The 18,580-nt window shown below is 43.7% G+C and overlaps 1 protein-coding gene across 2 annotated transcripts in view; it reads left to right on the plus strand.

Moving 5' to 3' along the window:
• Positions 1-18,580, plus strand: part of CDC42BPA (CDC42 binding protein kinase alpha) — a 1,077,984-nt gene that overhangs the window by 617,283 nt on the left and 442,121 nt on the right. For both annotated transcript variants that reach the window (XM_078649868.1, XM_078649869.1), the window contains exons 10-11: positions 4,091-4,257; positions 15,599-15,721. In XM_078649868.1, coding sequence (XP_078505994.1) covers positions 4,091-4,257; positions 15,599-15,721 — 290 coding nt within the window. The remainder of the gene's footprint in view (positions 1-4,090; positions 4,258-15,598; positions 15,722-18,580) is intronic.

The following is an 18,580-nucleotide window of genomic DNA, read 5'->3' on the forward strand; positions in this document are numbered from 1 at the left end:
ACCGCACACCTGTCGACTCAGCCTTCCACACCTAGCACACTACCCCAAGACCCTGGTAGTGCAGGCCTCAGCCACCAGAATCAACCCTAGCGCATTCCCTACCACTCAACCAGAGAGGGAATCCAAGAAGATGAACAATTTTGGGAAGATATTTTTTTATTCCATCAGCCTCACATTGCTGTCTGTGAACACCGCTAGCTTCTTAGTTATGTTATGTTATGTTATTTTGTGGCTTTTATAGCGCACGGCTACTCAGAAGAGTGTCCCGGCGCTTTATTAACATCCTGAAAAGCAAACATAACACACAGAAAAAAAGAAGGGAAAAGAGGAAATTTAAAATCTAAGAGGCAAACAGCCAAGTTTTTAAGCCCTTCCTAAAGGATAGCATGTTGGAATTGCTTCGTAACGCGAAGGGCAAAGAGTTCCAAAGCTGAGGAGCCCGAAGCATAAAAGAGCGACCTCCCAATCGGGCCCTCCTCACACGGGGAACAATAGCAAGAAGCTGCGATTCTGATCTCAGAGATCGCGACGGACAGTATTGCTTAAACCTCCTCTGCAGGTATTTAGAGTGGTACAACCACAAGTTGTGGGGCTCGGTTGCACAAGTGCTCCCCATGGTCCTGGAAGTGGCCTGGGCCATACTGAACCAGGCGATGAAGGACGGCCAGGACGCAGCCTAATTACTATTCAGTGTAAACTGGACAACACTGACGTGCTGGGCAGAGCCATTGCCTCTACGATGGCACTCCACTGCCATGCCTTGCTCCCAATCAACTAACTTCTCTGGGGATGTCCAGTTTGCTCTGATGGGCATGCCTGTTTGGAGACAAGGCAGATAAAGAGATTGAGCGCTTCAAGTTGAGTTGGGTCACTGCCACATCGTTAGATCCTACCTTGGTTCCACATCAACCACACTCCTCATTTTGCCCCTTCCGTGGACCATCTCACCTTGCTACGTCAGGAAGTGCAGGCTTGTTTGGCCAAAGGCACCATCAGCAGGGTGTCATCACCAGAAGTTGGGCGTGATAGCTATTCCCACTACTCTGTTGCCGAAAACGGCTAAAGGCCTCCGCCCTATCCTAGATCTTCAAGCCTGTAGTAAAAAGTGAATCATAGGGCTAGCAATGAGAGTAAACGCTTCGCCCGCTGTACATAAAATGGAAACCTCCCGCAGAGACACGCCTCACACCCACATGCCTTCTTGCGTTGTTTGGTCATGCACTTATGTAAGGCTCTCAACAGCGAAATAATGTACAATTGGTGTGATGTCTGTCTTCGAAGCAATTATACATTTTTGTACTGTGCGATATAAGAAATGCCAATTAAAATGATTTTACAAAAAAAATCCTGGATCTTCGCGCCCTCAATGTGGAAACTACAAAAAGAGAAATTAAAGATGCTCACCTTGGCGCAGGTCCTGTCTGCCTTGGATCCCACAGTTTGTATGGTGGCCTTGGGCCTGCAGGATGCATATTTCTACATTCCTGTCCTGCAGAACCACAGGCACTACTTGCGGTTCACAGTGGGTCAGGAACACTTTCAGTTGACTATGCTCCCTTTTGGCCTCACCAGTAGCCCTCAGGTGTTCACAGAAATAATGGTGGTGGTGGGACCCACCCCCAGATTATTGCAAACCTCCTGCATTCGCTGGAGGTTCACTTTCAACATGCCAAAGTTACACCGAACTCCTTCTCAGACACTCCCCTACATCAGAGCCATTTTGGGCACAATGCAGTTCCGCACTTACCCCCCAGAGTGGAGCGTTCAGGACATTCATGCTATGACCTTGATGTTCAACTGCTACATAGGCTTCACTCCACATTTTTAAGAGCTGCTACTGTCTGGACTGTCGGGTCAGTTGAGCTCCGCTGTAAACATGCGTTGAAGCATACTCGGGACACATTCGGTGTCACCGGGTGGAGCCCGATGATGAAGCATGTCACCAACTAGGTTGGTGGGTGAGGGCTTTCAAAAGAAATAATATTTCTTTCTTCCGGACAAACACACTATCTCTATGCCCTTTGAGGCTAGTTCCCATTGATAATACATATTTTTCAGGGGAAGTGAACTAGCCCTGCTGTTTCTCCCTCTCCCCTTGATACCTAATAATGAAGTGCAGGATCACACAGTACCTAAACAAACCATAAGACCGAAAAACCAATGTAGTCTCATAGGTACCTGTATGGAGACTTCAAATCACTTTTATTCACCTAAGTGAATTTAGTCAAGAGATTTTTAACCACTTACTCTCTACAGTTTAGACTGTACAGCTTCAGGATTTGGGGAAAGCAATTTCCTTCTGTTCTTAGGGAAATGTCAACCTTTAAATCTATACTCATGAGTTAGGTCAGGGGTTTGGTATGTGGTAGGATATTTAAGGGAACATTTAATTCCCCAGAAATGTAAACTGGGACTAGAGTGGGAATTCACAATTTGTATGTTCTGCTTTAGAAAGTTTCCGCAGAGAACAAAACTTGCAGAAGGGATGATGTCAATGTGTTTACCATTCTTCAAGATGGGACTGAATGATGAATCTCACTAACAACATCCCGATGACACCTCTAGAGTCCAAATGTTGAATTATGTTTTATTTTAAATATTACTCTACTGCATTGTTGTTCTTATTGATTATTGCTTCTATAGCACCACGATCTTCCACTAGTATGACACTGCAGCACCTTGTCGTGGTCTAGTGTATAGCATTAATGTACAATTACTAAATGTCGAAAGACTTGGTTTATTTGTGCGGTCAATTAAGTCTTTGTTTATAGTCACGTTAGACTTTAATTCATTTAATTTTGTTGTATATCTTTTATAATAGAGAGATTATGAAGGTTTGAATTCAGGCATGTCCAAATGTGAAAAAGGGCTTAACGCCGAGGTATGAGGCCCTTTTGTGTGTGAGGGTTTAATGAACCATTCCTCACTTTGTTGTCTGCCCAAAGCCCTACAACCTGTCAGGACCACTTGAGATTCCCTTTTGGATTGTTGGGAGCCAGCTGTGGCAGAAATATGTGGAAAGATGAAGTTTTAAGAAAAACATTACTTGCCACTAAGAACATTTCTCCACAACTCATCTAACCATGCTCCCTTTGTGTACTCTTCCCTTTTTTTATAGCACCGCCACTACTCAAACCAGCGTAGGGTATCATAGCACTTCACATCACCCACACACTACACAGAGACAATCAATCGTAGGTGTGTAAATCAGTGTATAGGAAATATTACATAAAACGAAGGACTACAATGTGTAGGAGTCACGTCATCCATAGTGGTAGGCAGGGTAGTTTAAGAGTGCTTGGTCTGGAGAAGCACAAACTAAGAATTTAAAACATAACACCATGGTTGCGGGTTCTCTTTAATAATCAGAATTGATTTCTATACTAAGGAACCCTTTTTTAACATTAGTATAACGAAAGACTGGGATAATAATCCTAAAGCTCTAATCTATACCTTGCAGTTTGCATGCAGTCCTTTGACAGTTAATAGCTCATTGTGCCATGTTAGATTATGACTTATAAACTGCAAGTAACAAAGGATATCTTAGACAAAAGCAGCAACCCACTGACCTATTTACATTATATGCACTTTGTGATCTCAGTGGTACATGTTCTTTGCAGCAGGCATGGTAGCCCGGTGCACTACGTTACCATGAGTCAAAACTTCCACTATATTTTTATTGTTGCCTAAAAATGGCTGGATGTCCGGAACAAGGCGGAAGGTTCTTTGAAAACCATAATATACTTCAAACATGATACCCCTTCTGAGGTCAGTGGCCGGTGCGATCCCACCAGTCGCACCACCACTGCTAGAATTCCTATTTGCTAGAGATGCAGGACTCTACACTGCATGGCCTCCTTAATTTGCAAATGTGTAAATCATAGTGTCATAAACCGAAAAGTTATATTGTTGGAAGTGATAGGTGAAAAATTTATAAAAACATTGTTTTTAATTTTAACTTTAGTGATCAATGTATGGTAATAGTTTTGGCTGTCTTAAAAAAAAATGGTAATTGCATTTAAAACTAATCATAAAAATGGAATATTCCATTGAAATTTTTGGCTCTATTTCATTTTTCTTCTTTCCTCAGTGTCCTTTCAGACCGAAGTTCTCTAAGAGTTACAGCACGACCGACGTCTGTGGACCTTGACACCAATGTTCAAAGAACCTTGGAGGATAGCTTAGCAACCGAAGCGTACGAACGACGGATAAGGCGTTTAGAACAGGAAAAACTTGAGCTAAGCAGAAAATTGCAAGGTAAAGAAAGCTTAGTTGTAAGTTGGTTCTGCATTGTCTTGTATATTGTACAGTCACAGAGAATGTACAACTGAGGCTTGCCTAACAAAGCTTCTCTTCAGGTGTCGATAATTGCTTTAAGAATAACCCAATTGCCGTAAAATGTCCAAATCCCATTAGACTGGTACATTCATGCATTATAAATGTGACAATTTCCTATTGTTGTCTTTGTTGGATTAGAATGCTGGTAATTTCTCAATGGCAAAATTCACATTGATAAGTCTCTTTGCTCCAAATTGCCAAATTTCTTGTTTTTAAGTCTCACCTACCAGACATCATAAGCTCTGTAGGGTGCCTGTTGGCAACTTACAGTGGGCTTCAAGCCCACCTATTGTTTACCATTGCTTGGCTTTATATTTGATGGCTTGCCTTCCTCTTTCTGGTATTTGTCCCACCTCTGGAGTGTAGCCTATTTACAATTCTTTTGATTGGCTGTCTTGTAGCCCTGCATGACTCACTTTTAGGAAACTACTTTTTTTTTTCATTTTGGGTTAAGTACTGCAAGAGAGTGCATGTGTTTTACGGCTCTTTTCCTCGTGTGCTTCTTTCTCCCCCCTTCCCCTCACACCGAGTTGCTGTTTGGTGCTCTCCCAGCACCCACAGTCTGTGTTACTCATCTTCTTGTGGTATTCTCCCTTAGTATACTGTGTTGCTGTCTCCCTCGTGTGCTGCTTTTCCACTTCTAATTTTAGGTCATTTACTTACCCTTGCTCATCCCATTCTAACCATTTCCATATTAATGTTGGACCATAAAATGCTTAAAAGCCCTCAGCTGGAAGCCAAGCACGTCATGTGTTGTCCTGACCTTGTCACACAGAAAAGGGATTTTCCTTGTCAACTTATAAATTATTTTTGACTGGTTTGCGATACATTCACAAACTCACAATTACATTTTAGTACATTTATTCATGTTTAAATATCTAAATTGCACACCCTAAAACACTTAAAGGGTTCACAAAAAAAATTTGGAAATCTTCACCCACTAGTCAACCTCACGTGTGCCTATTGTTAGGAAATGTAAGTAATTCATAAAGATTGCTGGAGTGTGCCTGGAATCCTGCGACAGCCGCCGCTTTTTGTGGAAATCTTTCCCAACTACCAATACACTTCTTCTCCATATGCATTGTTCTGCAGAGAGTTCAAATAAACAATGGGAAATGCCTTCTCGTGTATAATTAAACTTTTTTTTCTTTCGGTCATGGAGAAAGTATTTTTTCATTGGGCATATCTTCCTCTACACCCCTTCCCTTTTATTGATATGTACGAACCTTCAGGCCACTCCCACCCTACAGCATCTACTCCTCTCCCCGGGAAGTAGTTTAAGGTAGGAGTAATTGTTTTGCTTTTTGCAAAAGTGGTTTTACATTCATAAAAAAGACTACTTGTGCGTGTACACTAAATAGAGAAATAACTGTGTGAAACATTTTTCTGTGGTGACGTAGATAAACAGAGAGACCTCAAATAGAATAGGATTTAGGAGGAACTAAAAATGGGATCCACAGTGATACCTGAACATAAGTAGTGGTAGAATTGAAAATCAAAATGAATTTGAGGGTAATGTGCTTCCTGGCGCTGCCAGTAAAAGGCAAGATATGGCTGGTCAATGGCTGGAGTAGCAATAAGCACTTTCACCTGTATAGGCTCACCGTTGTTCAGCAGTCAATAATTACAACATTTGTTTGTTAAAAAAAAGAGGAATAATGTGTTTACTTCATTTGTTTGTAACAATATTTCCCCAAAACAATATTTATTCCATGTAAATTTCTGTAAATTTGCAGTGCAGATGTTTTTGTAATTTCAACAGTGAGCAACTAACTGTATTAGTGATTCAACACATTTCAGAGACTCGGTCCCTCTTCGAGAAGCACCCATCATCATTGATAACAAATCTACAGGGCAATAGATAGATTACTAGCAAAATTTTCCGCATATCCCCTTATACTTGTTCTGTGCATTACTTATCTGGTAGATCGATATGTTGCTTTTTTCTGAAACAACATTAAATTAGCAAAAAAGATCCAGACATCTCACAGCTTACCTAAAAACTATAAAAAAAAATACTTCTCAATTTTCCTCATCCATCACACCGCCAAATGATGGCCCATTGCATTTTAACTGTACCTCGGTGATCAACATGAACGACACGGAAACAAATCCTACATAGGTTGAAACAAAGACAACTCACGTCCAACCACAAACCCACACTTTATAGCATATTACACATGTGAGAAGTGCTTTAGGCCCCCACATGAGGGTAGTAAGCATTATATAAATGCCATATTACAATATAATTGTGCATGCTACTAATAAAGTCCCAACACTATTTACAGTTTTCGTGGTACACTTTCCAATATTGCTATTGTATGTGTAAACATTATCCATCAGCATTCTCCGCCTTAGGCTTCTTCCTCTTACCTCATTTCTCACCATTATATATACTGTTCAGCAATGTGCCAGTATATTTATATATTGATTTTGATATGATAACAGTAATAATAACACAAGATGAAAGACCAACGTGATTTATTGGGAAGGGTTCATATATGACTTTTGGACTTCCGGAATGCCAGTACAGTGGAAGAGTTAATAGAAATTCACATTTGGAAAAACAGTATTGATGCAAGAATACAATTCAACATTGTCATTGGGCCACCAGAGGTGTATTTTGGTTTCACCTGGCAAGGTGGATTCACAACAAATATTTATTCAAAATCAACACACAAAAATATGTATCTACAGTTAAACAGTTTTTATCCAATTAACCAGACGAATAGAAACGTTTCAAATTACAAGTTGAAAATGTGTTCTCACACATGGCAAAGTAGAGCATATGTGTGCTTAAAGAAGCATTCACACTGCTATGAAACGTAAAGAAGAGTTAGTGAGAATAAAGTACAAAGCAAATACACTGATATGATTATTAACATAAATCAATACTCTATATCATCAAACAAGATCAACACCGTTGTACAAAAGCATGGGCAAATAGTTGCATTTGTTAATAATTAAAAAAAAATCTTGTGTATACCAGAAATTAAGACATTTCAGAGATATTCTCAGAAATGCGGAAAAACAAACGAAGCATGCCTAACAGCAAATATTATTGTGGAGGAAAAAATTGAACAAATGCGTGTTTCAATTGGGGACACTACACTAATATTACTTTAGGAGAAATATTTTACCATTCGCATTCTGATGATGCAATCAAAGGTTTATTTTGGGGTGGTACAAGGACTTTGCTACTCTGGAGGAAAGAGACAGTTAAAAGAAAAAGAAACCAAGGTCAATCTAATTATAAGACGGATTTCAGCCAAACCTTACCACCACATACTCTTTACAAGGAGAAGCACCCTGGCCTGCCTTACTCCAGAATGCCAAGCCCACCCCAACTGTGAGAACACGCCAGAGAGAAAAATCTGATATTGAATTCAAACCCTCCAGAAAAGTCCTGGCTGAGTTCTCCGGTCAGAAGAATATCATTCTTTGAATCCCCACTCTGGGTCCACTGGAAACTTTCCTGATTATGAGAGTCCGTGTACTGCCATTCCCCTCTTAGGCACTCATTGTGAGTGGCAATGTTCCACCTGGAGCAGTAACTTCAGGTGGAACTACGCCATTCAGACTGGTATTGTTTCTCTTGACCCAGAATTGTGCATGTATGTGAGTATGTGCGTGGCATTTCTGATAGATACATCTGCCGTGTGGATTCCTCACCTTGTGAATATCCCCCTGCGTCAGCAACATTCGGAAATTCTTTTTGTAGCTTCGCGCCGACGTGGACTCGGACGTCACAGAGGCACGGCATCGCTCGCGACTCCGCTGACGTCACCGACGCCTACAATAGGCCCACGCCGGCGTGATGACATCAGTTCCCTTTTTTCCGCGTCGTCGACGCTAACGGTTTTTCTGGGATCGTCTGTAGCCTTTACTGTAACATTGTTACTGTATAAAATTCTAGTATCTTTGTCTTCTCGTTTTCATCATGACTTCGAAGAAGACCGGATTTAAAGCTTGCGGAGAATGTAACAGAATAATGTCTATCACAGATCCGCACGAATGCTGTTTGTGGTGTCTGAGCTCCGACCACGACATCGAGGACTGCCAATCCTGCAAGAAGATGACACCAAAGGCCCTCCGGGAGAGAGAAGCGAAACTTCTGGTTGCCAAATTTAAGGAAGGAAAAGAAAAGAAGAAATCAAGATCGCGAACTCGACGATCGAAGTCAAGGTCTCGATCGAGGTCACGGTCGGATTCGTCCTCGGCCCATGCTTCAAGATCTTCTAGAAGGAAGCATAAAAAGAGAACCCATGAATCCCGACATCGATCGAGGAAAGAGTCGGGTTCCAAACCGAAGTCGCAAGTAAGACTGGTCGAGAAAGCAGTTTCGCCGGCTTCGGAGGATCACGATGTCGAGGTTGAGGCATCACATGCGAACTCGTCGAGTTCGCCAAAGCAGAAGAGTGTTCCATCTCCGAACCAGTCCCATCCTTCAGGTCGGGAGGATGAAGGTGAGGAGGAGGAGGTTGGTGAGGGTGGAGCTCAGATACCCGAAGGTCATACGACTCCGGTGCACCAACCTGAAGAAGAGGTCGACGTCGCTTCGACTCCAAGACCTCAATAGCAACCTGGGGGTTCATACCCAGCCTTCCCGGCTCCAGGTCAGGACCCTTCGCACTTTCTGAATGCGATGTTCGGAATCTATTCAAGGGCTATGTATCCCTCTGGGGCTCCTGCTGGTCCCATGGGTCCGATGGCATATGGTTTGGGTGTTCCTCATTCCTATGCACCTGCACCCTTTATGCCTTTCATGCCGGCTCCGGGGCCGCATTGGCATTATCCGACTCCGGCGAGGCCTTCGACTCCGAAGCCGTCGACGCCGAGATAGATGACTCCGATTCCATCGACTCCAATTCCATCATCTATGATGCCGAACCCTGAACGACGTCGTGAACCTCTTCCTCGTCCGACGTCGAGTTCGACGCCGGCTGCGGCTCCGTCGGAGTCGATTACGGATCCGACGGCTTCAAATGTTAAACTAAGATCTAGGCGCGAAGCCCAAAGATTGATGGAAGAGGAAAGATTTAGAGGAGAAAATCTGGAGGAAGGTGAGCTACAAGATTCTGAGGATCTTTTTGAGGACCTATCTGTAGCTAGTGGCCTTGAACTGTCACCTGAATGGGACTTTGTTTCGTTTTCAAATGAACCTTCAAAGGATGTGACTCCTTATCATGTAGTGATAAAGAAAGCTGCAAATTTATTGAACATTACTTTACCATCTGCAGAATTCAAATCTAATCTGCTTACAGAGGTTCTTCACTCTCCTTCTTCAGTGACTGAACCTTTACTGCCTTTTAATGATGCCTTGAAGGAACCTATTTTAGAGATTTGGAAAAATCCTGTATCAGCTCCTGCTGTTTTTAGAGCTGTGGCTAGGAGGTATAGGGCAGCTCCTGAGGACCCGGAATTTTTAACTTCTCATCCTCTGCCGGAGAGTTTAGTGGTGCAGGCTGCCTGTTCCAAAAGATCTACGGGTGCGTTTCCGCAGGTTCCAGCGGAAAAAGAGTCCAGGAAGCAAGATCAGGCTGCTAAGAAGGTCTTTTCATCTGCCAGTATGGCTTTAAAATCCACAAATGCAACCTGCTTGATGGGGCGTTATATCCATGCTCTTATGGACACTGTGAAACAATTAGTACCCAAAATACCTGAAGAGGATAGGACAGACTTTCAAGAAGTACTTTCTGATACTCAAGCTGCAGCAAAACAGGTTATCCAAAGTGGATTAGACACGGCTGATTCTGTGGCGAGAATCATGGGCTCTTCAGTTGCGACAAGGAGAGCCGCATGGCTTAAATCTAGTGAGTTTTCCACTGATGTCCAGGCTGCATTGATGGACCTTCCTTTTGACGGCTCTGGATTATTTGAAAAAAAGGCAGACACTGCTTTGGAACGCTTTAAAGATAGCAGAGCAACAGCAAAGTCGTTGGGTCTTCAGAGCAGAGGCACTTTTGTAAGACGCTCAAGAGGATTTGGCAGATCTTCTTTTCGGAACTATAAGTCAGCCCAACAGCAGCCACAACAGCAGCAAAACACTTTATACAGAGCTTATAGAGGCAAACAAAGGGCCAGAGCTCGGGCCGTAATGCTTCCTCCTCTTCCTCCTCTTCATCATCCCAGCCCCCAACCACAGCAGCAAAGCAGCCCTAGATCCGCCATTCTGGATCATGTGGGCCCAGTGGGGGGCCGGCTTACCCATTTTCTACAAGATTGGGAATTGATTACATCGGATCTTTGGGTTCTCAATCTTGTGGAGAATGGGTATGCTCTTCCCTTTCGGGAATTTCCCCCAAATTACCCTCCTTGCCAGGGTTATTGTTCAGAGGATCATCTGCTTCTCCTACAAGAAGAAGTCCTGGCTTTGTTTCGGAAAGGTGCGATAGAGGTGGTTCCAGAGCAGGAGAGGGGTCAGGGATGCTACTCCCGGTATTTCCTGATCCCCAAAAAAGATGGCAGGCTTCGGCCAATTCTGGATCTCAGGATCTTGAACCTTTACCTGAAACAGGAAAAGTTCAAGATGCTCACTCTTGCACAGGTTCTTCAAGCGCTGCTGGAAGAAGATTGGATGGTGTCGATCGACTTGCAGGATGCGTATTTTCATATTCCCATCTTGAAGTCGCACAGAAAGTATCTCCGTTTTACGGTGGGGTCGCAACATTACCAGTTTGCGGTCCTTCCGTTTGGTCTTACTACTGCGCCTCGAGTCTTCACCAAGGTGATGGCGGTGGTGGCAGCACATCTCAGGAGATCGGGGATACATGTATTCCCGTATCTGGACGACTGGCTGATCAAAGCGGAGTCGCCGGAGACGGTGCTCCATCATCTGCAAGAGACAACTCAGTTGTTGCACAGGTTGGGTTTTTCGATAAATGTACCCAAATCTCACCTGGTGCCCTCCCAGCGCAACCTGTTCATAGGTGCTGTACTGGACACTACTGTTTGTCGTGCATTCCCTCCACCTCAAAGGATTCGCGACATTCAGGAAATGATTCCTTTGTTCTGCAATGGAGCGGTAGTTCCAGTCCTGAAGGTTCTTCGCCTGCTCGGTCTGATGGCTTCTTGTATTCTATTGGTCAACCATGCACGCTGGCATATGAGGGCACTCCAGTGGTGCCTCCGCAGGCAGTGGTATCAGCACAACGGAGATCTCAGGGAGTCTGTGAGGATCTCCAGAGAAACTGCAGCGGATCTGACTTGGTGGAGCGTGGAAGGCAATCTGTCGAAGGGAAAGCCTTTTCAACTTCCTCCATCGGTGACCACAGTGATTGCGGATGCATCCACTCTAGGGTGGGGTGCTCATCTGGGGGACCTGGAGGTCAAGGGTCTTTGGTCTCCAGAGGAAAGGTTGTTTCACATCAACCTTCTGGAATTACGGGCAATACGTCTGGCGCTCAAGGCCTTCCTCCCTTCCCTTCGCGGTCAGTCGGTTCAGGTCCTGACGGACAACACGACCGCGATGTGGTACATCAACAAACAGGGAGGAGTAGGGTCGCAGTGTCTCTGCAAAGAGGCTCTGCGTCTCTGGTCCTGGGTTCAGGACCATCAGATTTGTCTGTTGGCAAATCATCTGGCCGGAGTTCAGAACGTTCGTGCAGACAGTCTCATTCGGCAGTTCTCTGCCGACCACGAGTGGAGGCTTCACCCGGAGGTGGTTCTCGACATCTTTCAGATGTGGGGGACTCCTCGGGTGGACCTGTTCGCCACTCGCGAGAATGCTCACTGCCTGTCATTCTGCAGTCTCCAGTATCCGATGCAAGGAGCCTTGGGGGACGCGTTTCAGTTGAGTTGGAGCTCGCAACTCCTTTATGCGTTTCCTCCCATACCTTTGATTCCTCGGGTTCTGAGGAAAGTTCGCCAAGACCGGGCCCAAGTTATTTTGATCGCCCCGGATTGGCCAAGAAGGGTGTGGTACTCAGACCTTCTCCACCTCTCCTCTCACCCGCCGCTCCGTCTCCCCCACAGGGCAGATCTCCTCTCCCAGATGGAGGGGCAGGTTCTACACCCCCACCTCCAGACCTTACACCTTCATGCCTGGAGATTGAACGGGGCAACCTGAGTACTTTTTCTCTCCCGCCTGACGTGGTGGATGTCATCTTGTCAGCCAGGCGTGACTCCACTAAGTCCATCTATTCTTATAGGTGGTCGAAATTTGTTACATGGTGTGGGGAGAAATCTATTGACCCTTTGAGAGCCCATTTGTCTGATGTTCTCCAGTTTGCTCTCTCTCTGGCGCAACAAGGGCTTGCTGTTGCCACAGTGAAGGGCTATCTTTCAGCGCTGTCGGCATTTCTCTGTTTGCCTGATCAGCCATCTCTTTTCAAATCTCCGGTGGTTTTGAGATTTTTGAAGGGCCTCACAAATAGGTTCCCTCCTACTCCTTTCATTGTTCCTCATTGGGATTTGAATCTTGTGTTGACCTATTTGATGGGTTCTCCCTTCGAACCCTTGCACAAGTGTCCTATGAGGCTTCTTTCTTTTAAAACGGTCTTCTTGGTAGCAATTACCTCAGCAAGGAGGGTAAGTGAGCTTCAGGCTCTTAGCTCCAAGCCCTCATTCTTGTCCATTCATGCTGAAAGAATGGTTCTCAGGACCAGGGCTGCTTTTCTGCCTAAGGTGGTAACTCCCTTCCATCTAGGACAATCCATTACCCTTCCTACCTTTTATCCTCCCCCTCACCCTTCCAAGGAGGAGGAGCGGCTTCATCGCTTGGACCCAAAGAGGGCTGTTAGTTTCTATCTTGATAGGACTAAAGACTATCGTATTGACGATCAGCTCTTCGTGGGTTTTGCTGGCTGCAAGAAGGGCAGAGCGGTGCACAAGCGCACACTTTCCAGGTGGATAATCCTGTGTATCAAGATTTGCTACTCTCTGGCGGGTAAGGACCCTCCTGAGGGTATTAGAGCACATTCTACTAGAGCAAAGTCTGCAACATCTGCTTTGTCTAGAGGTGTTCCAGTTGAAGACATTTGCAGAGCCGCGACTTGGGCCTCCCTCCACACTTTTGCGGAGCATTACTGCTTGGATACCGAGGTGAGGAGGGATGGCCATTTCGCGCGCTTTGTCCTCCAAGATTTCCTGGTATAGCAGAGTGGACACCCTCCTCCGGGAGTGGGGACTGCTGTGGGACTCTATTCACAAGGTGAGGAATCCACACGGCAGATGTATCTATCAGAAGAACAAGTTACTTACCTTCGGTAACGCTTTTTCTGGTAGATACAGTATCTGCCTGTGGATTCCTCACTGACCCACCCGCCTCCCCGTTGTCCACTCTTCTATATCAGTGTTTCTGTTTTATATTTGCTTTGTTGTAAAATGTTTTATTGCATTTACTTCACACTGTGTGTGTTACCTTAATATTGGTATTGTTTATACTGTGTATATATCTACTGTCATTGGTCCGTCCGTGTGCCTCGATGGCACGGAAAAAAGGGCGGAACTGATGTCATCACGCCGGCGTGGGCCTATTGTAGGCGTCGGTGACGTCAGCGGAGTCGCGAGCGATGCCGTGCCTCTGTGACGTCCGAGTCCACGTCGGCGCGAAGCTACAAAAAGAATTTCCGAATGTTGCTGACGCAGGGGGATATTCACAAGGTGAGGAATCCACAGGCAGATACTGTATCTTACAGAAAAAGTGTTACCGAAGGTAAGTAACTTGTTCTTCTGTAGAGTAAACCCAACTAAAAGGCAGCAGAGCAAAAAAACATGATTACTGACTCTGGGACCTCAAATTCTGTACTGAGTTATCCTGGGTGCCTCTGACTTGATAATTCCAGGCCCAGAGTCACAGGGTATGATTTCAGAGCCAGCAGCTGAGGACAGGGGCAAAGCTCAGCCGCAGCACAACCCCTGCAGCATGCCTGAGAGCAAGCACTGCTCTATCCAGGCTGGCCTGGCCTTCCCCATTGCCTTGCTTACTGTTAACACTGGATGATGCTTTAACCTCACTGCCAGGCTACTTGCCTGGATGCGCTCAGGTTGAAAAGACTGACATGGCTTCGGGCCTGATATGATGTCCTTGATGAGTTCTCTCCCTTGTAGCAAGCTCTTCCATGCATGAATGGAACACCAGCGCTCCCCCTGTCCCACCTCAACTACTACCTGGAGGATGGGTCACCTGAGATGTCGCTACCACTGTTACATATGACCTCCTTGTGCACCATACAGCGGTTAGTGTAAGCCACAGATGGTGTTGAGAGTCTGCGTTCAATATATCTGCTGCCAATGGTTATCCATTTGGCACAACAAAGGCAACAGCTTTGCAAAGCCTATGGAAAGAAAAGTTAGATGAGGAACCAGGTGTCTGGTCAAGACCTTTTGGGTATCAGCTGGCCCCTCCCTCGACGTATGCACTGTTCCAGAATGATTGTGCAGTAGCTTGCCAACAGTGGACATTGGCAAGACCTAGAAAAGTGTAAGTGTAAAAAGGCACGATAAGAAGATAACGTAGGAGACAATAGTTAATGTTCTAGTATAAATGGAGACAATAGTTAATGTACTCGTATAAATGGAGAAGAGAAAGAAGGTGATATAATTTGGGAAGGTCATAACTAATGTAGGAGAATGAGTGAGAGAATTTTTCTAATATGTTCCTTTATCTTGCGCTCTTTTTGGAAAACAGTGAGCACCATAACAATACTAGAAATCAGTGTGGAGAAATTATAAATTAAGATCCTCTTTGTAAATCTGTCTTCCAAGAGTCCGTCATCTTTTTTAGGAACAGAGTTTCTTAATATTTATTGGATCTAATTGGACCCTAGTTCAGCCAACCCCAAAGAATTAAAAGCTATGGAGATCATAGCTGCAAATTCAGTGATCTGGCAAGAATTTGAAGCGGCCAGTTTTTGAGTGCACTGAACCTATATTTCATGAGACATGCATGTTTTTGCAGCAGCCAACCACATGTTTATAGGTGTACTTAACAAGCTTGGGGTGCTCATAAGAAAGGGAGTTTTGCATAAATAACACATAATTGCAGAAAGTAAGACATATGATATTGTATCCGTTCTGGAGTGTAACTCTGACAAAATATCTGTTTTAATACTGGCCTTTATTTGTACTTTGTGTCATGTTGTTTCCTTCTTAAAGCCGTAAGACTGAACACTTGATCCTCTCAGATGAGTGTTATGCACTGTTTAGCATTACTTGTTGCGTCCAAAGAGTTTACTTTGAAAATACTTTGAAATTGTTCACATTATGCAGTAAGAAAATGATGCTTCTTTAACAAAAGATCCACTTCTGTTTCAATTAGAATCCACGCAGACGGTCCAAGCTCTTCAGTATTCTTCCGTGGATGGGCCTCTAACAGCAAGTAAAGAATTGGAAATTAGAAGCTTGAAAGAAGAAATTGATAGGTTGAAAGAGCAAACAACTGGTAAGTTGCCCCTGATCCACTTGAATGATATTTTAATAGGAAAAAGCTTTTTAAAAAACAAATTTGAAAATAATTACAGTGTTTTCACTAGCTTTACGTATAGAATTTTGTCATACCAAGAGTCTGAATCTGTTATCCTAAAATGCTGCCACTGTAATCCAAGTTTCATCCTTCCCACTACATAATGCCACCACTGCAGTTCCCAAGATGGCTACATCATTTTTACCCCGTCTGCCAATTGAGCACTCAAGATAACAGATCTGGTGGCTTGGTGGACTAATGTGTCACAAATTCCAATCCTGGCGTGTCCACTCAGCCCTTCATCCTTCTGAGGTCGATCAAATGAGTACCATTGCGTTGGTTAACAATAAACATCTGTTATTTAGTGCCAAGATACCCTTCTGTGTGATTGTGCGCTGTACAGATGTGTTATGACAGCAAGGTGAGGTGCAGAGAGCTCAAAGATGTGGCACAAACTAGTCTGCATCTCCTCCTAGGAAGAAGCCTACGGGCCACTCGGAGAAAAAGTCGATTTCCAGACTTGCTAGTGCGGGGCTTCAAAAATGAGACTGTCTCTATTTAAAGAAGAATGGAGGCAGCACCAGGCTTGAAGTAAATCAACAGGACCAGAGTTTTGTCAAAAAATATATTTTTATTTTTATTTTCGTATCTTCAAAGTGCACAGGACAGCCAACGCGTTTCGCTCCCCAACCATGGGAGCTTCGTCAGGGCTGAAACCAACGTGAGATATACACATATATTAATGACACATACTAACATAGAAAAACACATCAAAAGACACACAAATTTTAAAAACAGTGAATATAGAATAGAGAAGCAAAGGAGATGACACAACACCTAAGGGGACAAAATGACAATCCTACTAACTTGAGGGCATATTACCCCAATTCCAGATACATAATAAAAATTATTATTCTTAGAGCTCCACGGTAAATACAGTTACCACATTGTCAAACAGAGTTTTATGCAACCATAGATTACATTTAGAATCGAAAAATTGGAGTCAATGAAACACATGGGGAAGGGCAAAGTCAGAAAAAATTTAGAAAAGTAGGTAAAACTGAAAATAAGTGAAAATGAAAGGGGTGGTTTCTAGTGGGCAAGTAAAGCAGTAAGGGACAACCAAAAATAATGAGTTCTCAGTTAACTATTTATTTATTTATTTTATTTTGAAAGTTTTATATAGCGCGGACAAGATCTTTGCAGATATCAGAGTGCTTTACACAGAAGGGGTACATGAGGGAACATAGTCAAAACAATTCAAAAAGTCAGAGGAGCATACAGTACAAATAAGTGAGGGCAAAGCCAATCATGTAAATCAGCAAATCAATAATACAAGTATTGCAAATATGCAACGGGGTCAAACAAGTAATACAGATCGGTGCCTATTCTTAAGGAGACCTAAGTTAACAGTTCAGGTGTATTTTGCCATAAGGATAGCTTTTACTTCTTTCTTAAAGAGAGTAGTGGAAGAGATGAGCCCTAGTTTCGGGGGGGGAGTGAGTTCCAGATTCTGGGTGCCATTCCTGAGAAGGAGCGTTTATATGTTTTTTCCTTCCGGAATCTGCGTGGTTTCAGCAGAAGATTGGTTGTTCCTCTAGTGTTTCTAGCGCCGCCAGAGATTGTCAACTTCTGAGTGAGGTAGCCGGGCGAGTTCAGGTGTACCGCCTTGTGAGTCATGCAGGCGATTTTCAGATGTATTCTGGCTTCAAAAGGCAGCCAGTTCAGGGATTTCAAGTCAGGGGAAATATGAGAGTGCTTTTTTGACCCAGTTATGAGCCTCGCTGCAGCGTTTAGAGAAGCTCTTAGGGGTGCGGTAGTAGTTAGCGGGAGTCCGCAGAGGGCGACGCTGCCATATTCTATTCGAGAGATGACTAGTGCTTGTACTGCGGTTTGGAAGTCATTGGCTGGGAGGAATGGTTTAAGTTTCCTCAGGGTATTGATTTGGAAATTCGCTCCCTTAGTTGCGTTGTTGATGTGTTGCTGCATGTTGAGATTGGTGTCAACTAGACACTATTATCCCAAGAAAAATATATATATAACATATAGTTCTCACCAATTATACTAGATGATTTTTCATACAGTTGGGCAATCAAATTGAAGAAAGAACCGGCCAATGTAATGGTACATATACTGAAACAACAAAAGATAATATATATAGATGTAAAAGTACTAGGGGCAAATGATGTGAATTACGTACAACGAGGAACACGTCAATTATGATAATACATATGTTGTAAAGGAAGACAAAGCGATATCTATCCAAAAAAAGGTCCCTAGACGAGACTACAATGTGGTAAGCTCTTGAACAAATGAGAAAGTCGGTACCGTAAACTCTTCATAAAGTATATGTATCAATAATAGTGACGTTGGGGAATATAGACATATATTTGCTAACATGAGGAATAAAACTGAATTTATTGTCTCCTCACCTAGTACAGAAATTCCAAAATAGGAGTAAAAGTGTCAAGAACGTCAAGGACCGTCGGGTTGTTCACACAAATCGCAGAACAGATTGTCTCGTAAGTTAAATCTGGAAGAATCATAAAATGGAAAAGTGTCACTAAATGGAGGCACACAGCTAGTGTAACCTAAGCTAGTAATTGGGAACTTTCGTGTTTCCACAGCAGGAGTGTGCTCCCTGAAGGGCCCCATATTACCCCCATCGGGCACTCAATCCATTCCATCAGAAACTATTTTCCTAGGAATACGACCAATATGACTAATACTATTACTGTTGAGCCTACAAGACAATAAACGTAGTGCTATTTTTTAAAACAAAATTAGACATTATTATAAGAGGGAGAGCAAATTTGAAAAGTATTATTGGTAACTTAC

The sequence above is a fragment of the Lissotriton helveticus genome, chromosome 6 (genome assembly GCF_964261635.1).
Source record: "Lissotriton helveticus chromosome 6, aLisHel1.1, whole genome shotgun sequence".
In the NCBI taxonomy this organism is placed as follows: Eukaryota; Metazoa; Chordata; class Amphibia; order Caudata; family Salamandridae; genus Lissotriton; species Lissotriton helveticus.